At 33.1% G+C, this 24,850-nt stretch overlaps 1 protein-coding gene across 1 annotated transcript; it reads right to left on the bottom strand.

Moving 5' to 3' along the window:
• Positions 1 to 441: 441 nt before the first annotated feature.
• LOC127882322 (G-protein coupled receptor dmsr-1-like) lies at positions 442 to 23,451 on the bottom strand. The gene is made up of 3 exons (XM_052430886.1): positions 23,277 to 23,451; positions 3,162 to 3,336; positions 442 to 1,186 (listed from the first exon to the last, which is right to left on the bottom strand). The coding sequence occupies exons 2-3, from the start codon at positions 3,310 to 3,312 to the stop codon at positions 462 to 464; spliced, it is 876 nt and encodes a 291-aa protein (XP_052286846.1). The 5' UTR covers positions 3,313 to 3,336; positions 23,277 to 23,451; the 3' UTR covers positions 442 to 461.
• Between the last annotated feature and the right edge of the window lie 1,399 nt (positions 23,452 to 24,850).

The following is a 24,850-nucleotide window of genomic DNA, read 5'->3' as shown; positions in this document are numbered from 1 at the left end:
TTGTTTGAACTCGCAATATGGCTGTGGGTTGCCTAAAATTACGAAGCTAGAAATACATATTTGGTAAGTACAGTTCGAATAAAACATATTTCCTGTGACAATCGAGTCCCGATTAAAGCATTTGAATTAATATATTTAGTAACGTCGTGATGAATAAAATATTTGTCATATCAACTAAATATTACTTAATATAGATAATGTGCTATAGGTCAGCTCATGTGTGCAGCAGCATGTTATTGTTACTGTTTGAATCAAAGCGCTGTATTCTCTTGTCGGTCAATGCAACACCAGTATACGAAGTTGTTCTTCCTCGTCGCCCCGCACAAAAATACAAATTCACAAAAGTTTGGCGAAACTTTGTACTCATTGAGCAATATAGAACGAAATTAATTGAATTGTTTACCAGAGCCATAATGTCCATTACGTCTCCTAAAGGTTGATACACGGTGTCGAAAAAATTGTCAATGCATGCGCTGCAAACAATTAAAATACCTTGTGGGAGTTCTGTTACTATAAATAACGTTATCACAGCTATTAACATTTTTGTCGTGCGTGAATGCTCTGACAAGTCGTATACTACTTTTCCCTGATATCTGCAAAACCTTCTGACGGTGGCGAATTTTGACATGAATGTTGTACACCAGCAAACCACCAAATATTGACATAAGCAGACACGGTACTAACTTAGCGATCATTGCATACATCCAAACGTTAATTAGCACTGTGGTCTCCGTGCCTGGCCGCCCTAGCTTGAGATCTTCAAGATAATATATAGTTTTATTACCCTGTAGTGTCTCGTGAAGTTCGTTGCTTAGGTCATTTGGAATCAAAACGACTGCAGATGAAATGTAAACTATTATTATCACAATCCGGGTTTGTTGAATCCGCTTTAGCTGAAAACCATTCGTCTTTGTCGGGTTTGTTATGTGGATGTATCGAATGATGGCTAATGTCACGCACATCCATATTGATATTGTATGGGTGGTTGACGTTATGTTGATATGGAACACCAAGAAAGACATCCAGGCATGGCTGTTGCGTTCATGAAGCTGTTCAACCCGATTATGTAACTGACAGTAAAAGTGGAGAGCAAACGGAATGTACGAAACCATGGTAAGAAGGTCCGACACGGCGAGCCATGTAAGAATTTGGTTTACCGGTGTCCCCATGTGCTTACGTGTCAGAACTGTAAGATCAAACGACATATGCTAAGTTGTTTTCATTCACAATATTTTTATAAGCAAAAAGCTAGAATGTAATTAATAGTTTATAGAAAGTACATGAATATTTAATAATTCGACTGACTAGTGAATAGAAATAAATACTGTCATACAAAAACTGTGAAAACTAAACCAAACTTTTTATAACAACTATGGTTTTATATTTGACGATTGTAAAGAGATAAATGAAAATATATAAAGACGCACCCGCTTGTCATGGTTAAGATAAATTTAATCATGTACCCGCGGAACATATTATTAGAAGCAACTTGACAGTACACAACAACGGGCATTTGCGAAAACACCATTGGACAGAGAAACAGAATTCTCTATACGTGTATTGCATGAAATGAGAATAAGATGAACAGAAGACTAAACACGCATAGAAAACATTTAGAAATAAGAACACATGAATGACTACTATATCAAATAAGACACTACAAATTCTACAAATTGCAAACTTGAACAACGGTCATTAAATAATTTTTGAAACGTTATAACTTGACCAAATATAAATTCATTGAAATAGATCATATAAAGTACAATCAAAACGAGAAATTTTACAACTTTTTTATTTAGTAAAAATATTAAAAAAAGCATAACACGAACAAGAGTAATTATGCTATTTGATATCATCGGCAGGGGTGGCGAAATCAAATGTCCGAGTTGCCCGAGTCGTACATTTGCTTGTCCGGGCAACTGATTGTTTTCAATTAAGTTGTCCGTGGACAACCAGTTTGGTTAAGAAATACAAAAAAATAGATTGTTTTAAAGCCGTTATTACAAAACCGGATGTTGACATGCGATTACATTGTCAGTGTCAGTGCTATTTGCGGTAGCAATCAAGCTAAAATATGGTCACTCTCCTGCACCGTGGTCTCGCTTATTCTAAATGAGACCAGGAGCCAGCAATTTTTTTCCTTCTTTATAAAGTACCGGTAAATAACGAAAAAACTACACATTTTCCAATGCTGTCCAAAAAATCCCCAATTTAAGGTAAAAAAAAATGAAAATGCAATATTTAGTTAGTTTCCCTATGCAGTTTTATGGCTTCAACCTAGGTAAATATAAAATTGACAGCTTGAAAACACTTAGTCATCAATTTTAAGGTATTTGGGATCAAAAAATCAAATACACCAATATCCCAATTTGAGGTTTTCACGACTCGATTTTTCCCAATTTTCAGGTTTACATGACTCAATTGTTCCCTATTGGACCGGGACGGACAAATGGACAAAAAAAATTGCTGAGAGCATGCCGCATTTTCAACATTCGGCCCGTCTGTTTAATAGGCAGTGTACAGACTGGTTTGCTCGTTCATTCCGTATCTAAATGTTGAATGTTCGTCTTAAAATGCATTATTAATACAAAATGTTTGCTAAATACTAGCATAATTTTTTTCTCATGTTATTTCATACAAATTTGAGCATTGCCGGATAGTTACGTTGCATATGGAAATGGCTGTCATGAAAATTCAGAAGTGTTTGTCGGATTACACATTTACTTATGCTCATTTGAGAATAAAACAGAACGTTTACAGTTGTGTGTAATTAATTCAACGAGTCTTTGTTAAAACGCTTAAATGTTTTGACAACATTACGCATGAAATGCACAATTTCCACAAGGATTACACCGTTGCCATCATCAGTTTTCTACGAAACTGGCCACGATTTTATCGTGGAGGTGTACACCGTAGGGTCTGATTAGAATGGTACATGTGTAGGTATAACAATAAATGCGTTTGTAATTTATATAAACATTAACGGACAAGTGTAGTTCAGCAACGGACAAGTTAAATTTCCTAAATTGTTGTCCGTGAACAAGTATAGTTTTTTGAGATTTCGCCACCCCTGCATCGTAAACATATGTAACCGAAAATGAACAGTCGCACCCTTCGTCTATAGTTATAAACAAGACATGAACATGGTAGAAAACTCCTACCGGAAACGTTGAAGAGATTTGTTACAATCCCGAACACGCACACACACACGCTAACGTAGCCATGGGCGTCAGCGTAGGTCTTGTTGAACATCATCAGGCGACTTCTCGTGGAGAGATTCAGAGCCCCTAAGCCGAAGTCTGAGAGATTCATGGCAACGTCAGGCCGGTTATAGTACTGGAATTAAACACAAGAACAATAAATGTGAAATTGGCAGTTTTTGCTAAGAAACTTGAAAATGGGTATCCGGCTATTTCGTGTTCATTTATGTGCACATCAACATGTTTAAGCTAGTAAATATTGCAAACATGAGTGATATATAAATTGAGCTTACGGTTCTAGTGAAAACGAGCATAGAATCATCGCGCATGTGAAAGACAGGCTTCTATAACAATGTATTTATTTACAAATGCAAATAAATCACTATGCATACCACTATAACAAACGCAACCGTTAATTGCTTAAAAAGGTTGTCAATTTTGTAAAATATATTGTGCACAATATTAATGATATAGACTGTCGTTTTGTATCAGTTATTAATAAATATCGATTTTAATTCAAATGATTTTTATATCAAACGCTAAGAATACGATTTTCATTTTGTCCTAAAGTGCCCCATATATATCCATATTCGAAAAGAATATATATTTCAAAATATTTCTACACACATACGAGTATGTTTAAATATGTACGTTTAATGCGATGCGAAACTAAGTGTATGCTTTGTGCTGTTTGCTTTTTATTTCTTGTTCTAAATATCTAAAGAAGTGTATTATTGTAACGAAAGTAATTTTGTCGCAAACATACCCCTAGATCATCTATATATTTTTGTTCTCGCATAGATGGTCGACGTTGGGTATGATTAAATTAAATTGACTAGTGTATATAGCAATTTAAGCATTTTATTATATATTAAAATGTGAGGCATAAATTATACTCAAGAGAAAGCAATCTTATGGTCAATGCAGATATTAAAAACAAATGAATCTGTCAAATATTGTATTGTACATAACAAGTTTAGTTAATATTTACCTTATGAAATTATCATTTAAAGTAAAATAGCATTAATTTAGTGAATAAAAAGTACAGCATTCGTGCATATATGCCCTGCCTTTGAAGAAGTAAGTATCCGGTAACATTCCTGTCATCACCAAGCCCATGTGGCCATTTACAATTCGATATTGAAATTCAGCTAGGCACAATCAGGTCTATGAACAGGAGTGTGCTATCTGATTTTTCTAATATACATTTGACAGAGATGGATGCAGATGAAAAAGCCGATGACAGAAACAGACACTCAATACAAACAAATCTTGAAGTACTACGCATTATTTTAAGTCTAGCGAAATGATGACTGTTCCTTGTTTGGTGCTATTGAATATGTATTGGTATGTATTATGTTAACATTTACAATGTAATGTTTTATGAATTACTATGTAAAAAAGAGTGCGTTTTGGAGCTCCTTAAAATCTCTAACCGATAATTTGCATTTACCGTTCAATAGCGTCATTTAAGATTGTTTTCATAACGGTAACTGTGTGTTTGGTGTCTGTTAATGCGCTTTGGCTATAGCATTATTTATGTGTCACATATTTGGTTCAATGGACATTAATAAAGGGCAAAATGATTTAAAAATAAAATATCCTGCAAGTGCAGCTGAATTTGTCTGTTTATATTATAACTAGAATGTTGATGTTCTTCCATACTTTATAATATACACGGTTAACTGCTGCCTTTACTCTCGCTTAGTTTCGTAGATTCAGTGTATCCAGTTAAGAGCGAAATATATAGCGACATTGAAAACGCCAATTATCTCCCAGGTCAATTATTTAATGCATTGTTCAAAATATGAAGGCTATGGCAACCTAGTCAATATAAATTGCCGCCTCAGAGTCTTTTGATAATTTTTGCTTTGGCAGACTCACGACGTCAATAGTCCACTCTATATGTTTAATAGCGAGAGTTCCGACACGAATTTCGGTCTCATCACTCCTGAATTTAAATACACGCATATTTGCGACTATTATGAAAAAACGTTGCCTAAATAGTATATATTGAGCAAAATATATCGAGGTTTACCTGTGAATAAACTATATTTCGAGTTTGTTTTATCCAATATAAATCCTTGTATAGTAAAGTTTCATGATATCTTCCTTGATCTGGAGGTTAAATTCAACTATGTTTGTAACTGAGTTAGAACAAAAAGAAAATAAGTGTGCAATATGCGCAAAACAGTAAGAAATGAAATTGGAAATAGTAAGAAGAAGAAGCAAACACAGAATTATATGAAATTGGAAATAGTTAGAAGAAGAATCAAAAAAAGAATTATAACTATTATAACCACAGGAGTTTGAAATCCTATCCATATATTTAATCTAATGGCTAAATAATAATAAAAAAATACCCCTATATAGTAAATAGACTATTCTATATACTATATAGGGGTATTTTTTATTATTTAGCCATTATATTAGCTATATGGATAGGATTTCAAACTCCTGTGTTATAACTGAAAATATTGGAATCGACAATAACCAATTACCCCAAAGTAATAGGTACGAAATAGCTATGGTACGAAATAACAACAACAACAACAATGCCAACATGGTTGCCAATGAGAAAATGATCGTTCCATGTCTATGATTTCGAATGAAATACAGGTTATTTTTGTGATCTACGATCGTATTTGTCAAGCAACGCGTAGATTTCAGATATATACACTTCTACAGTAAATACAGTAATTCTTATATTAATAATATTGCATTTATTTTTTGTTATGTTTTTTACAGACCGGAGTTTCAGCGTTCAGATTTAATCTGAACGCGAATTATTACAGTTAATGGCAACCATGCACTTTTTAAGAGTTCAATATGTTTGTTCAAATTATATCTCCATTTGCATACAAGATTGCGCTTTTGTTTCTTATTTTAAATAAACCGTAAATAATGTGGGGTCATTGTACCTCTAGTATGTAATCATCCTTCGTAGGTGAGCGAATAGTATGATCTATAGGCAAGAATAGGTAGGATTGATACGGTTCTGGCAAGTCAGGAACTGACCGAAAAACCGATGCACTTGCATATCTGAGAAAATATTACATTGCTATTGAAACCTGTGAAGTAATAAATATTTTCCATTTGTTGTCGGAATCAAACCACGCAAAGTATGTTGATTTAGATTAAACGATTGCTGTGGATGCAATTAGATAAAGCGCTGTTCAACAGAAACAATTAGAACAAACCAAACGGCACCTAGTATGGCGTAAAACATACATAAGTATAAGGTTTAATGGTGCAGTACAGCTCACGCAAAACAAACATATTCCGCGATCCGCGGAGTCAGACGCCATCTTGTGTTCGCGGAGTCGACTCGGAATCGACCATCTGGTCGCCGAGTAGCCGCGTCTGTCCGCCGAGGCACTCCGCATCTCGCCTCCGCGAAACGCCTCGGCATGATGCCGAGGAATTTGTTGATGATGCCGAGTCACTCGGTGGACAATCTTATTAAATATAATTTACAATGTACATGTACCTCGGATAGAAATTGACTCCGGGTTTCGCATCATAATGTTTATTACATGGAGCGTTACTACGTTGCGAAACAATTCACTACATATTACATTGACAATTAGATTTTGCATCATCTGTCCAAATTATCTGTATTAACTGTTTTTTAACCCTTTTCCTGATAGATGCGTATAATCCCGAGTCTATCGATTCCCTGATACATGCGTTTATTACCGTCTCTATCGATTACCGCACACATGCGAATTTTTCCGTCTCTATCCATTAACCGATAATCCCTTGTATTCCTCATGTCCATTTTGAAAATGCAAATTGTGATTAATATTGACGACAAAAGTGCTCAAGAAAACTCATTAACACAGACATCCAACATTTTTCTAAAGTATCAAATGAATTTCGGCATATGTTTCTATTTAAAGATTTGATGAAATAGGTGTCCACTCGGGACAAGGGTAACAGTGATTCCAACATGCGTAAATAACTTAATGTGGTGTGCGCGCATCGTGTACATTTCATGTCCTGTTATAAATTGTAGCCACAAAAAAATACATGTATATGCCCATGTTATTTTCGTGTCAGTATTTGTCTTGACAAAAAGCGCGCGAAAATAGGCGTCGGTGTATTTATTTATACACAAAAACTGCGTAGCGCAGACAACATTGTAAAAGCTTCATAGTGAATTTCCATTTGAGTATCGGGGTATCTCTCTAATGATTTTGCCATTTTCTTGAATAAAATAAAAGTCAAAAACGCTGTATCATTTTCATATTTTAGTTCGTTCAATATTGCAACAATTATTGTACTGTATTTGATTGCACACAAAGCGCCGTGTAAAGTTCATATTCTTTAACAACGACCAATTAACAGCGTCATCTATATTTAGATTTTATGCAACATGTATAAGTCATTTTCTGGAAATTGGGTGAAAGTAAAAGCGATTTTTTGAAAATAAACCAACTTTTCCATTTAATCTGTTATAATTATTTATATTTTGTTTTGTCTGTGTATGTTTGTTTGGTTCTCATTTGTTTTTTGCAAATCTTATGAAAATAAATATCGTAATGGTAAATGTTTCAAAGCAAGTCCCGTTTCCGAGATCATATACGAGAATTACTTCGATATGTTTACTGACATAAACAATCATTGTTTTGACAGACGACACGTGCTTATCTAAAGTTTGTGTTTTTGTAATACACAGGATATTGGATTAGCGGTGCTTGATTGAGCAATAAAACAAAGACGCAGTCGGCAGTTTTCAGAAGGCCTATTGTACTGACCAACATAATTATTAATAGTGCGCGTGCTTATCTAACATATAGGGATAAAACACACGGGAGACGAGACACTTTTTGCTTGTTTGGGCCATAACCGGTGGCTATTTTCAGCAGCACACGTTTCCAAAAACTAACGAGTTCGGGTAATAAAGCACTAAGATTATGATCTGAAAACTGCATGGGGTCTGAAATGAAAAATGCCGATAAATCAAAACATTAACCCCCTAATGTTTCAGTATAAAATTCGATATTTTAAGGCGGATTTCACACTGCATTTCCTATTGCATTCGCATAGGCTTGTATTACTTGTTATATCCGCGTTTTATTTGCACAGATTTATTAAAGGGACTGTCAACCGCGATTGACGAAAAAAGAAAAGTTATAAAATACCGTATTGTTTTACAATTATTAGTTTATACGGGCAAAAGCGCGAAGCGGGCGTTGACCGTTCATACATATGGAAATTTAGACCATAAAAATTACATACATGTAAGAAAACCATAAAGGGATGCGTCTAAAAAAAATTGCCGCGCGACATATATTTTCGCGATGCTATTTATGACCTTGAACCAATCAAACACACTTTGACATATGCTAAATCACATGTAAATACATACCTCAAGACAAATTATATCAATGACATCATAATTGTGTAGCGAATTGCACAAAATATTCTCGCATTATTTGGTTTTTCTTCGCAACCGTTCCAGAATTAAGTCATTACTCAATTATCTCCCCTGAATGCTCTCCTTCAGTGGGTATAAGCCGAAGACTGGTTCACTTCATATAGTGACAGTCTTTACCAAACACAATTTAGGGGAACATAACCCGTCTTTAATATATTGCCGAATCTTAGATTTCTGTCGAATTTATTTGCTTTGATCTTTTCGATATCTTATTGTTATTATTATCCTGACAAATCACAAACGCTTGTTAAAAAATTATTTGTTTTGAACATTATAGTTGGCATCTCTATTCTTCCAGTATTCTCGCGGTATTTCAATAACGACACCCTACTGTTTATTTGTCAGAATTTGTGACGCATTTTCCATTCGCTCTCAGAAAGAAGTTTTACGTGTGATCATGAGCAATATTCTGATAAGTTGTCGTTGTTATCCACCAGAAACACATTTATTCACAAAATTTAAACATATTCCGATCTAATCTTTTTAGTCTTTTAGCTTTAATTTTTAACGTATTTACATCTCGTCTGCTCGCACTTTACCGATATCCCGAAAGGTAACATATCACTATAATTAGTTTAGGCCTAAGACCACAAAATCCGATACCGTTAGATTTTCGTACCACAATCTTACGTAAAAAATCTTCCAGATTCGAAATTAACAAAACACAAGACATTTATAAATTGTCTGCATAATTGATAAAACTTTAAGATATTTGTTGGTTTTCCGTTTCTAGAAGCTGTTCTGCCAAGGCAAGAGCTGGGCATCATACAAGCCATTATATCCAGCAAAACTGACAGTTTTGGTTTACATAAATCAACAAAAGAAGGGATTCCTGAACTATCAAAATTTCCAAGCTATACACACATTTATTATCTGTGGTGATCTTTATTGGTTCTGTTTGTTTACTTGGATGGAGCATGTGTGAACTTTACTAGAACAACAATCAGCTATGGTTTAATAAGATCAGATGTGCAAACAAAATCAAAGGGTTGTTAAATTAACAATTTGAGAGCAATTCTGCTGAAAAAATATGAAAGTTCCCATGCAAATTTTGTCTGTAATATCGACAAGTGTCTGCCGATAATTGTCAAACTAGTATTCAAAACTTACCACAAGTATATTAAAGCACTAAGTACCTGTGATTTTTTTTAGTAAGATAGTGTAATTCTTAACAGTAGCAAATAGCTTGTTTAGTAAATGCATAATGCACTAAATATGATTTCCGTTCTATTGTGTAATTAATAAATTGGTTGTTACTTGTTAATCCATGATACATGTTTTATGGCTAGTACAAATCCAAAAATGTTAATTTTGTAAAAGGTAATACAATAACGCCACTTTGTAATTTCATATACGTAAATATTCTTGAAATGTAGGTTGATGACAGTGTTTTAGTTTTACTTATTGTGTAACTATTATTTTATGTGCAAACAAATGATGTAAAGTGTTTTGTATCTCAACACAATACCACATACCTTTTTATATATGTACTGTGTTATGTGTTCTTTGAATGTTTAAATAAAAAATATATGGATGATATAACATGATTCATTCTAATATATGCATTCAAATTGTAACTATAGAGCTTAGTGTATGCAGTTTAGACTGTGATTTTAGAATTGCTGCAAAATGGCATTTTTTTAGTGGCGACAAAATTTAAACTATTCAACAATAGTTTGCGAAAGAAAATTAAAAACCTGCAAGATACCTGTATTTATTAAATATTTTAGTTGCGAAACAAGTATGTTGTTATGCTGTTACACATAATTATACATTGATAATAAATAAGAAGAAAATTAGTGGTGTTAACGTTTCCCAACAGTAGAAATCATTCTTCTGGTGAAGTCAGTGATATACAGACGAAAGCTCCAGGTATGGCTTTCACTACGTAGTGTGTGTTATTTGTTAGTCTAAAACTTATTGGATTAAAAAAAATCCTGTCAAATTTGTCAATCAAAATTGATTTGACACATCACACGATTTTGATTATGTTAAATCAGTGTACTGTATGCTTAATGAAACTGCTTTAGCAAGCTGTCAAGTTGAATTGAGACATTTGATGAAACAAACTGTTTCCTGGGTAGGACCAGTACTTAGTGTCTTTATGACGTACCATGACGTCGAAAGTCTACAAGACCAACTAGGTAGAACGAGAAATGTACTTCGACGTACAATTTTCACCGACCCTTGAGTGTTATCCAATCAGAAGACACCTTACGTCTGTTGCATTTAGAGATATTTGACATTGAACATTATTATTATTTATACCGAATTATGCGACTATCGACCGCTTACTCATAGATATTGTGCGTATTTATTAAACATTATTATTATTATAATTTATACCAAATTATGCGACTATCGACCGCTAACTCATAGATATTGTGCGTATTTATTGACCTGGCGTGGCGGAATTAACCTCTGACTTATGCAAGTTATGGTTATCTTAAAAATACGACCAACGGTTAGGTTATAATACATTATTTATCCCGTTAATGCTTGGTAACTGTTTGGTTACCGTTGGGAATTTCCTACACAGTAATGCGCTGGACGGTTGTGATACTCCGCCCCGCATGATCAATAAATACTCACAATACGCTGAATAATTTTATTTTTAAAAAAGGTAACAATTGAATCTTCTTCAAATTTGTATAAAATCTATTTCAATGCATTAAATACTTGAAACTTCTATGTGTTGTTTTTTTGCCATTCTGATATTTTTATTCATTTTGTCCTCAATTAAAACAGAGATTTCAACATTTATTATGAATAAATCTGATGGAAAAGCGGCTCAAGAGACTAGTGTTTTGATTGGCTGTTCAGAAAATGTGTACGTAGAAGTACAAACATGTATGTCGAAGAACAAATTGTACTTTGACGTACAAATATATACTTCGAAGTGTATTTTATATTTATGTCGACGTACAATTATTGAACTTCGACGTACATTTCTCTTTTTAACTTGACTTTCAACCCAAATGGTACGCAATAGTATGTCTTTAGGGTTATCTAAAGAATGCACCCACTTAAGGGATCAATACAGAGACCTCCCAGTGACTAAGCCAGTTAGCAGACACTCCATCCACTATACCACAGACACCGAACCAGCTATAAATTCCTGTGGCTAGAAAAAAAAATAAATAAGATGCTAGATCTTTATCTTGGAACATGTTACTCGTTTTAAGATTGATTGTTTTGGATGCATTACTTAATTTTTGCAACAATTATAATATTTTGAACACAATCATGTCCATATATTTATTAAAAATGCATGGTTATCAACAAAACTTAAAAGCTTTTGCCCGTAAATGAGGTAGCACCTATAATCATATTATTGATTAAAATATCATGACTGGTATATTACATTACTTGGAAAAAGTTGTTAAGTTTTCATATTTTCAGTTAATTCGGTAATACATTTTACTGGGTATGTCTACCAGGTAACTACCAGTTAACTATAAATAACGCAAGTAGATTGATCATCAGCGTCACGTGGTTACGCAGGAATGCAAATTGTGCATGCGTAGTGAATTGAATATATTTAATATATTAAATTATCAATCTAATTGCGTTATTTATAGTGTGTATATCGTTATGTCACATATTTTCGTGACGTACATTCTATTTCACATCGCGAAATTTTATTACCGAATATACTGAAAGTATGAATTGTTTTCAAGTAATGTAATATACCAGTCGTAATATTTTAATGCTCACGCTTTCCAGGCGGATAACGAGATATTACACAAGTCATCTTTATTTTCGAGCAATTTCTAAGAGAACAGCAGATTAACAAGTGTATTTAATTGTCACAATAATGATACTGTTTTGCGTCACAATATTATTTTGGTAGTCACATTTATGCAGCGTTTAATGTTTCTATATATTGCCCGATGATTCCGTTTATTACGACTGCCATTTTAAAAGCAAATTCTGTCAATATTGCTGAACAGTTTGTTAAGACAAACGTGTGCCATTTTCCATCAAACGAATTGTACATTCTACTGTTTTATTTAATGGCAGACTAATCGAGACGGCGGTATTCTCGGCGAACACGCGTATATCACTTGATGCAATGTGTAAATTTATATTTAGATGCAACGTGTACATGGCCATTTCTGAAAATCGGGAAGAAGTGAAAGTAATCATTTTTAAATATAAACAAACATTTGTTTTTATTAAAATTGTCAACAGTATTTATTTTTGTTTTCTATGTGTATAGTTGTTTGGTTCTCATATGTATTTTCGCAAATCTTATGATCATCAATATTTTGTTTTCAATGTTTAAAGCAAGTCTCGTTTACGAGATCATGTTCGGGATTAAACTGTGTAAGGTTCATTGATATGGTTATAATGACCTACAGAATCATTATGTATGAAGTTCCGTATGCAGAGAAGCTGACCAAAGGTTTACACAGCCACGCAGAATTATACATATCAACTTATTATTTGTATCTGTTTATAATAATCGTTTATTTAAAAATAATTTAACATTCGTTGTAGTATAAAATCAATATTTGTATATTTTGTTCTCGGCGAACCCCCGCGTGTAAAGACGCGGCGTGATGCCGCGGATCGATGCCGAGGCAGGAACAGACGCGGCGTAACTCCGCGAATTATCGCGGAGTGCCTCGGCATGATGCCGATGGAATACTCGTTGTGGATGCGGAGTAACTTCGAAAACAAAAGAATGTGTCCGCGGCTTAGCCGCGGAATTTTGTTGGTTTTGCATGAGCTGTACTTGTATAGGGATGTTAATTAAATGTTTGTTGTAAAGCACACACATTTGCCGCATTAAATAACGGGCGATTGTCAGTATACTCATACAAAAACGACAACCAGCATAATTCAAACTCCAATATACACATATACAGCATAATACAAACGTTAACTTTTTTTGTTTAAATTATGCTTAGCCTCATGGTCTTCTTATAAACTACTTCTTTATATTTAATTTACCATTATATTTCCCTATTGAGCACAACACTTTAAGAACTCGCAATAATTTCCTTCGATACTTTATTTGCGATTTTCAAAGGATTTGACGAAGCCAATAGTATCATGCCCAAATCTACCCTGTATTTAATTTAGTACATTTTGTAAAAGTACCGCTATTACTCCAAATAGGAAATATATTTGATAAAACCGACACACGAATGTGTATTATGTGATGATGCTTCATAAATGAACGATTTCAGCTCTTGTTGATAGCACAGAAATGGTGTTAGTTGTATGATGCGACAGCATATATGGCGGACCCTCTTGATATTTTTCGGATTTGCATACATCAAATAAAATGGGTGTGAAAACATTCATCGTTTGTTGTTTATTTTTAAATAGGTAATTATGTATAATGATATGGAATGAATTTTATCTTAAATTATCAATTAATTGAAATTATTTAAAGATACTTGAAAATCACTGCCGAAAAATACCAAGAGGGTCCGCTATATACGCTGTCTCATCATAAAATTAACACCCTTTCTGTGTTATAAACAAGAGCTGAAATCGTTAATTTATGAAGCTTCATTAATAATAAGCTGTATTGCTATGTTTCGTAAACAAAATATATCAATATATCCCATAAAACATATAATAATCATGACAAAGGAAATGTAATAGCCGGAATCTAAACAAATGCATAATCGCCAAGACAGTAGCATCAGTTCGGTGCGAAATGACCGCGCGCTACTTTCTTCCGCCTACATTCCTTACTAACTTTCATTTTTAAACCATTTTTTTCTATCGTAAACAGAATTCTATTCCCCTAAGCAAGATGTTATTTTTAAAACTGAGCTCCAAATATAAACGCTACAAATCGGTATAAAGTACGAACATGTCAACCGTAAATCTAGATTATAAAACTCTAAAACGGTATTTGCAAAATTAAAGTTATAATTCGCCGGGCTGCCAAAATCAGAAGACAAACTTAATATATATTTATAAAATCTGAAAACTACGTAACGTATGATTTCTAATAATATATAATTTGTCAAAATCGGTCGAGAAATGAAAGTTAAATTAAAAAAAAAGACGTGAGCTGGTACATCAAAATGTATAACCTAGGCGCTTCGATGTACGCTAATCATAAAAGATCGATCGACCACGTGACTAATTTTCGAATAGATATATGCCGTACGGTCCCGTTTCTTATCCGTGTCATCTAGAATCCGTGATGTAATGTTATATAGTGTATGCATTAAAACGTCATTAAAACTTCACTGGATGTCTTTTGTGACATTGAATCAAAATAACTTATTCTATTAAAAATATTCAACATAAGAGCTTATTTTATTTATTTTATTTCTTTATTTTATTTTACTATAACATAGGATTACAATATCACACTTATTACCTTTTACCAGACGTTTCTTTAATATCCCTTACTAACATACTGAGCACACAGGTTTGATATATCTATCTATTGAATTCAACTTTCGCGTTAAAACGTCAAACATAATATGCTTTATGTCTCAATGTACCCAATTTACCATACAAAATCAAATCACAACTGTGATGTCTGAACGCTGATCACAACTACCACATCAATAACGGTTTTCTATAACACACTGATTGGACGTGACAGAGTAATCCAATACCAGGCACCTAGACTGGCAATTGCCCACGTGCAATTACTCGATTGTCGGACCACTTCATTCCTGATATGTGGACAATAATCACTGATACAATATTGGCTTTATCGACGTTGATAACAAAAGCGTAGTTCTACTCATCCCTGTGTTGCTCTCTTCACAAGTGGCTGCTAGCGTTATTATGAGCACTTGATAATTTGTTTATGACCTTGGGCATGTTGCTAAAAAAATCACAGCATACTTTTGACAAAAACTCCAGATCGATCTTCAGGTACGAAGTACATAATTTATGCGGACCAGTTAACAAAATCGTATTTACCAGTTTACGAAATATTGCGATAAAAAAAAATAGAATTATTGTTTGTAAAGACGTTCGTAAAAACGAATCCAATGAAACTGAGATCTCGGTAAACATTAATGTATTGTTTTTCAAAGCACATAGCCCAAAGCATGTATTCTTAAAATATTAGAATAGCGAATTCATCACGGTTTATACAGTTTGACATTCCATTTAATATATTGCAAATTACATGCTGTGCATTACGTCGTATTCCCTTACACATGAGTTCAACAAGTAACATTGTGTCGATGCCGTGTACTACATTAAAAGTGCTTCGATATCTACCTGCCCAAATAACGATGGCTGTATAGTTCATATGCAAATATCAATACCTGATTATTCACGTGAAGAAAACGAAGAACACGTGACGTACCATGGGGAATTTGTATAACACGTCAAAATTTAAACTTTGATGTGCACAAGAGTTCGGAATTGCTTAATGTAGTCGGTATATATCAACATAATGTGTTAGGTGCATATCGTGTATGAAAACTGTGATTATTTTATATCATGCAAAAGACAAGGATAAATAATCTCATTGTACACTAATGATTGCTCATTTACAAAGCGATCGATAAAGTTTTAATGGTTTTTAAAACTCTTTAGATCTCTTTATTGAAACTCGTCCGGCTATATTGTTGCCATGATTGTAAAAAGGAATATCTAATTTGACAGACAGAAGATGATCATAAAAACTCACCATGCCTAGATGAGCTGAATATATTTAAGTAAACGTCAATCACCTAACAGATCGCGATGAAGTATAGTTGGATAACGATATGGTATCCAATGGGTACATTACTGTCGATACCATGAGTCTACACGCCTAATGCGTTATGAGAAGAGCAAACTACGAACGTAGTAAATGCATTTTACGTCATGTCAGCCATTCTATTTGGACACTTCGCCTATATGAACCAGTTTTGGAAAAAGACGCATATAAACATCGAATGTACGAGTGTTTGATGATGATTTGTACCATTTAGTTTAAAACGAGTCTTACTATTTGCTTTCGGTTACTATTGATCAGTTTTTTTTCCAATTGTATTGTGATACAAAACTATTCATTAAATAGTATGTTTTGTTTACGCAAATAAAGACAAACTTTTTTGTTAGACTATTTGGACAAGTTATGTGTGTAAATGTAGTTTTTCTACACACGTTGTTTATGAAAATATAACAGTCTGAAGGAGAGGTATTGAAAATTAAGATCTTATATATGTGAGCTTTAAAAACCAATTCGTATTGCAAACCAGGTGGGTTTAATAATATCCTAAATGAAGACCTTTGAAATGGCTGCAATATAGCTGTTATCTGCAGAATATACAAACCGACTTGTTGGTTTTGTTTTAAGTCATCTTCTTATCACACCAGGCCATGTTAATATTAAATATTAATGCATTCTGGTGCCTAAAAGACGAAAACTAATATGCACGACTAGTAATGACGCAAGTATGGATTGGTGTTTACATGAGAGAAGGAAATAAATTAAGTGATTTTAATGGGAAATCACACATTTAAGGCATTAATTTGTTTTTGCGAATACTATTTGATGTGAATTATACCTTGTTCGCATTTTCGTGGATCATAAACACCCTCGTAAATTCCCAATATGTCATGAAAAATTACCCTAACACAAGAACGATTTAAAAACAGTCATTAAAAGACAAACATCTCAAATTAGAAAATATAATTTAAGATTTATCACTTTTCTTAGTCTAAACATGTGTTTTCGTCTACGTTTGTTAAATGGTACATAATTGTTTAACTCTGCTTTAAAATTACACTAGTGTAAATAGGAAATAACTAACGTTAATATAAAACAACTATATTTGATATCATTTTCTCATCATCATTACAACTTTTAAGTTTACTTATATGACATGGTTATCTCCTGAAATTGCATGCAGTTTATTAATATTATTTTTGCATTTACTAATTTACCTTCTCAGCTACATAGGTCCATAATGTTTCATTCTCTATTTACACGCTAAAGTCCCATGGTATAAAAATGTTATCCGTAAAACCAAACCAGTTCGAGTGTGAACACTATAACACCTTTTCTCTTGAGCATTTCGAAACGAAAACTCCGTGGAAATGGTAACAACTGAGGAATGTCATAATTGCCTGCAGGTCGACAAAAAACATACAGTTCATAAACCGTACGTAAAATCAGTACAGATGGTAGGTCTATTTCCCATGAACAACTCAAACATACCTTAAATCTTGCAATTCGAAATAGGCATACGAAATAAAACATACATTACGTAGCTAAACGAAATTGAGCCTACGATTTTAGTGCTCCTTACATCAATAAAAGCAATTATCGTTTTCAAGGAAGGACTGTCGACATACATTGAGAAAGCAGTATCCTAGGGATGTAAAACGACAATTTGAACATATCGACTGAGCAGCGGAAAAGTACATTTAACTACAGTTATATATATTCTTGTCCATGTCAAACATGTTATGTTTTAAGAAACACCATTTATTTTGGCGTTTATACATTGATTTTATTATAGAATGTAACTGACCAGTATTGATTTTTAGTTAGTTAATTATTTTTCTAAATCAGACCCTGCTAGGCGGTTAAAAAATGATATATTGATTGTACACGCTTTATGTAAAAACAAACTACGTGTTTAAGTGTAATATTTTACTTCAACCAGATAGGTTACTGAAGCATTGTTATGGAAAGCTGTGTCGTTTGAAAACAAAGCTATCGTGGTCACAAATGAACACAGATGTTAGAACGCATATTGAGACGTTCAAAAAATCGTGCGTGTTATAACGTTTTTGCTGTTGTGATTTATATGTTTATTTGTGTAAGTTTGTTGGTGCGTGAGCGTCTTTGTGATCAATTAGTACCGAAACACAAATACAAAGGGGAAAACTCTCAAGCCGTAATGATTTTTGTACCAGTCATTTAATTTAAAACACCGCCTTTATTTTCTGCTGCAAGAATGAAAACTATATATATGAACACCTACAGGTTGGTTACAAACAAAACGAATCAGCTTTATTTATTAAGTCAATTTTATTTTATCGGTTGAATGACACGTTCTTGAGGATATGCATTGTTTTTATATAAAGCGGTTTATATCATGTACTTCTGTATCACAGAGAGGATGGTGTTTGTTGCTTCCTTCTTGCAATTATCCGTGTTTGTTATATGTAAATGCCCAATAACTAAATCCGATTGTTTTCAAATGCTGCTGTAGTGGAGAAAATCTTAAAGCAGAGTCTGTCTTTTAATACCAATGTAGTTAGCACTTTGCAACAACAGTAGCGAACTGCAATTATTGTATAGGGTTTATTTCTAATGTTGTTTGCACAGTTATAACAAATCGGCAGCCCTAAGCTTCAATCACGCAACAATAAAATAGTTTTTAATAATACACTGTGTCCGCTTTTAAATAAATTGCGTAACATTTTTATTGTTTTTAAATAGTTTATTACCAAATACGTGTCGCTATTGCACTATATAAATACTGATCAAGAAATACAAATGTGATTTTTAAAAATGTATTTCATTTTTCTTTATAATGCGTTCCTGTATACCTTGTTTAAAACACACTAGTATCGTGATTATGACTCGGTTATGTAGCAATAAAACACGTCAATAGACGTGCTCGAAATTTGTATTATATATATATATATATATATATATATATATATATATATATATATATATATATATATATATAAGCAAACTTATTTACAAACATATCAAATAATTGACTTAAAAATTGAACGCATTCTAATTATATAGTATATTTATGTTTATAAAGTAAATATATATATAATTAAAAGCTAATTTATTTAAGTTGTTCTCCGACACGCCATGATCCGAACGGACGTATTATACATTGCTTCCGTGACTTGAAACGAAAGGAATTATATAAACGGTGTGCCTGTCTATTGATAACAGAGAAAATACAATGTATCACATTAATCTACATTGTACTGGTATACTGACCACATCGCCATAAACGATTGTATTAGTTAGAATATTATAATTAAAATATAATATTCCCATTCTATTGTGTTTGCTTATCCTATTGTTAGTTGAGACAAAACAATCGAGACTTAAAAACAAATTATGTTGTTTATATAACTGTGCCCGACAACTTTGTTCCAATATCAGTATGACCTAAAATAATAAATTTAAATTTGATGACCAACGACCAAGTATACTACATTTCAGTTACAGGTCTGACCTCAATCTAAAGACGCAATTTAACAGTCATCCTTATAAAAAAAAATAAATATCAAACACAAGTATGATCAGCATACGATCACTAAGCGCACACTTATATCGGACAAGATATTATCGTGTCGGCACATATGGTATCGGATTTGATGAACTACAACTATATATCAAATTGGAAAAAACATAGCGTGAAAACAATTTTTAGTACAATAATAATACAACGACACGAACAATTGTCTGTACTTATTATAAAAATAGTGGACAACGAGCAGACGGGACTTAACCGATTAACCCGGTTAAGGACTACCCGAATCTTCCCTTTGGACCGGTTTACACCACACTACGATCAGCGTAATAAACTAATATAATGAACGCATTGCAAACTTAAACAAATAAGCAATCGAATATTCATTTAAATTGAATTATATGCAATACATGAGAGTAGAATATTTAAAACGAACATAGGCGTGACCAAATTAACTATACAACAAGTGTCAGATATCTCTCCTCTTATCTAAAATATCAGGCTTAGCCCTATCAAGTTGAAATTATATATAATTGTCATGCAGTTACATCCTTAAAGGCATAATGTATCGATGGTATTGGATCTATTAAAACATGAACCAATTGTTACATTTTTAACAGAATATGTCAGCAAAACTAAAACTACCATTTTAAGTTGTTGAAATTTGCAACAACTAAACTATTAACAGACAAAAAGTTCACTTATCAGTAACCTTTCGAATAAAAAGGCACCAAATATTCTTGTACTAAATAATCGTTCGCACTTTCACAGAGACATTTAAAGCAATCTGTGTCACTGCATGGGAAGCCCAACGGTGGCATACACTTATATAACATATACTTTCATAGCATGCAAAATACTTACATTATTTGTAGATTAAACTCGCACATCTGTGAAATTGTTATCCCTTGCAGAAAAATTGTGTTTACGGATGGGTACAAATTTTATGATATAGTGGATATGGATATATATACACCCATGAAGTTGCATGTTGATATCCCATACAGTTTCTGAGATAATTTGTGACAGACGGACGGACGTATTGATGGTCGGATGGACTGATTGACGGACGTACAACGCCCATGTTATATCGCTACGTCTTTGATGGGGATACTTAAAGTTAATCAAATCTGGAGCCTTTATTTTGGTCCATATAGATGGATACATTAATTGTTTGAAAAAAGCATATACATGTTATACATATTACCTATCCTGAAACATATTTAAACGTACATCCCAGTGTTTCCACACGTTGAGTCAAGTAACTATATTTGAAAGTACAAAATTAGATCACAGTAATATGACTAAATGTAAGTACGGTACATTACCATCCCAACGCCATAGAACAAAATTACAGTATAACCGTTAATGTACAAGCCGTTTAACTTGCAGTGTCGATTTTCTACTAGCACACTTGTCAATATGACGATGTACTACATGAATATAGTGACAGGTATTGAGGCACATATATTAATGTGACGGGATAAAACCAGAGGTATGCAATAATCTCAGCGTGATTGATTGGTACCAGAATGAAATGCGTGTAAATGGCAATACATTTAAATCCGCTTATGTTTTAATGTGTCGTATTACGCTTTTTACACATTGTTTGCATTGTCAGATTTGTGTAAAAAAAATTAAACCAGATTATGATTATACAATCAGCTCGGAAAATGATGATGACAACTATCCTCTAAATTGCTGGAGGACATTAATTTAAGTCCATCTTCGAATAAGGCGATGATCGTATCGGATGGTGATTTATATTGAAGATGTTAGCTGACTCCATTGGAGTGTATTTCACAGTAAATATCTGAAGTTCGTCACCAACGCGGATACACATATTGCGAAGCATGGCTTTAAGTATGTTCATCGACTTAGATATGATATAAATCTTAAAGTGAATAAGTTCGAAATTATTAAACTGTATTTATTATTTAGTAACCGTATTTCAAACTGTTTGTTTTCTAGTCATAATCTAGATTTTAAGCCGTTATGCGTGGAAAACAACAACTCAGAAAATACCCAACAAAGTTATCATACATTTATTATTTAACATATATAACTATACAACGCTTTTAAGAATTTAAATTCTAATTCACAAACCATGCATACGATGCTAATTAAGATATTTCATGCAGTTGTGTTGTGTACGCCAGATGTTGTGTGTATTCTTTTCTATCAGTGAGCATGAAATTTGCTTAGTTAATCTGCTTGGTGGGAGTTGTATCTAATATTGAGCCTGCTTTAGCATGGATCATTCGAATTCATATAGTTGTTTGGCGAGTGACACATAACAATAACAGACGTAATTATTTCGCCAATACACAACTGTTTATACACATATGTATTTTCTCGCAAAGTCGTACTCGCATTACATAGTATTGAATAACTTACTCAGAATGAAATAATTAAACCGTGATACGTGACGCAATTTACACGAGTAGAAGGCAATAACATTCTAGAAATGTATTTGCAACAGAAATATCATAATTATACCACATATGTATCAAAATATTGCATACATAAATTAACTTTTAGAACATATGTATGAAAATATCGAAAATAAATATGAAATTATAAAACATATACTTGTTATGCAATACATATATAGGATTTTACCATATATATATATATATATATATATATATATATATATATTACTTTACAGAACATATATATGCAAATATTTCATACAAAAATGGAAATATAGAACATATATATTCAAATATATCACATAAGTATGGCAACATTGAATTTTGCAACGTTTGAAACGCCTTTCACACAGATTAAACAATGTATACACTACGCGTTGGAGAAATATCATTGTAACTTGTAAACATATATGACTACTATCTACGAACGATGGTTTAACATTACTTACAGTCGTCAATATGGGAGAGGAAATTATTGACATTTTGAATAAAGCACGATGTGATTGAGTCGTTAATTAAACATTAGCGATTAAACTATTTAAATAGAAAGCCAATTTTACATCATCAAACGTCCGAGTTATATTGTGTGTGTTCGTGACATGTCTCGGCCATTTAGTAAAAAAATTAGTGTTTTAAATATTTTGTTTGGCTTCTAAATTATATATAATTAGCTTTGATGTCATCCTCAACATAGTTTGTATCGTAATCATCATAACCCTTGTCATGGTAATAACAAGAAGCAGTGTCAGCACCAATATAAAAGGAATTGACATCGTAATGCAAAACAATATTCGTTTAACAAATTATCATACTGAATACCACGTCTTTGGCTCATTAAATCAATCGCAAACTGTGTATAAGTTACCTTAGCATGGAACTCACATGGAATCCTGCAACAGCATGATGACATATACTAACACAGTGATTTTGAAATTATTGTTTTGCATAAGTAATCAATTACTCCATCCCTAAACGATGGATGGTGCTTTGTAAATAATTATTGATGCATAGTGATAATTTAATTTACCTCGCAGCATGTGCGTTTGTATCTATCGCAAACAAGTCCATTTAATTTCGCGATCCACACTGGTTCCCTCACACTAAATAACAACGGTATTAATTACCACCACTACCATGATCAGACGCTAAACATGAACAACACATTACAACGCATTGTTAAAAATGATTCGTACTTTAACATCGTCTCGTCTCGTGTGGTGTATTTAGGACACAATGAACAAAATAGTTAACGTATCAGTGTTTACGTTGCAAGGTAGTATAACATTTAACATTAATAAATAACACTCAGGGTAATCCATCTAACTGAGTTTGCTTTAACATATTAAGGATGTTTTAATGAGAGACTTAAGTTTGTTCTAGGATTTATAGGATTTGCGATAATTTATATTAAAAATAAGTATATTTTGGAATAGACTTGAGAATGGCTGCTGTATAAGAGCCGCAGTAAACCAGGCCAACTACATCGGAAAAAAATCTTATATCATATTGCGATCAAACAAACGTATTCAAAATAAAAAAGAGAGTTTCCTCGTTCCACTTCTCCTCCTCCTCTTCATCATCATCAGCAACAACTTCATCAGCTTCATCAGCAGCAGCAGTCTCATTATAATCATTAGCAGTATCAACATCTGAACCATTAGACCATTATCATTATTATAATCATCATTAAATCATCATTATCAACAGCAGCATCATCGTTGTCAGCAGCATTATCACCATCATCATTATTATCATCATCATCATCATCATCATTCAGCACTAAAGTATTGTTGTCCTGCTTTTTACCATAACACGATTGTGAAACATAACATTTTAGCTAATATTGGTAAATGATACAGCGCAATAGTATTTAGAGTGATAAACCTAAGTGCGATAATATAATGCGGCCAGTGTCGCATCAAAAGACTCTTGAAGCAGAATCCTAAGTTACACTCATGCGTACTTGTACTAAGGACGAAGATCAATTACGATAGAACAGGAAACGATGACAATTAAATCATTAGTATATTACATTATAATACATACCTTACTATATATAGTAACAAATTTGGACAGTCGTTAATGCCATTATCACCATTGCGGGGTCATTATAAATATTCGGCCCCAGGGCCGATTATTTATATTCGGTCCTCAGAATATGTGCGCGTGACGTTCAACTGGAAAAAAAAGGCGTCCAAATCCAGTCGTAGCCATAAAAAGTAAAACATCTAGGATATTGTTCTACTCACCGAAGTTGTGTTATAACAATGTTTATTTTCGTAAAGTTTAATTTGCTTCCATGACGAGTTAAAATTCTGAACACATTCCTTCATTGTAATCCATCTCTTCCAATTTAAAGCACTGGGTGTAAGCAGGCAATTCTTTGTGGATAGACATTTTTTGATCGACTGACAAATATTATTCATCAAAGAAATTACCCTTTTAATTCAATATCGAATTCATTTGAACAGTTAAAGAACAATTCACTTACAATTTTCTTAAATTTAATCCATCAATTATTGAACAAAACATCGCTTTATTCGACATTTTAACGCAATCGAAAATGCAGTCTCACCAGTTTCATTCATGTTTTATATCCCA

Source organism: Dreissena polymorpha, chromosome 5 (assembly GCF_020536995.1).
Source record: "Dreissena polymorpha isolate Duluth1 chromosome 5, UMN_Dpol_1.0, whole genome shotgun sequence".
NCBI lineage: Eukaryota > Metazoa > Mollusca > Bivalvia > Myida > Dreissenidae > Dreissena > Dreissena polymorpha.
Note: the sequence above shows the minus strand (reverse complement) of the source record. Positions and strands in the feature narration are given on the sequence as shown.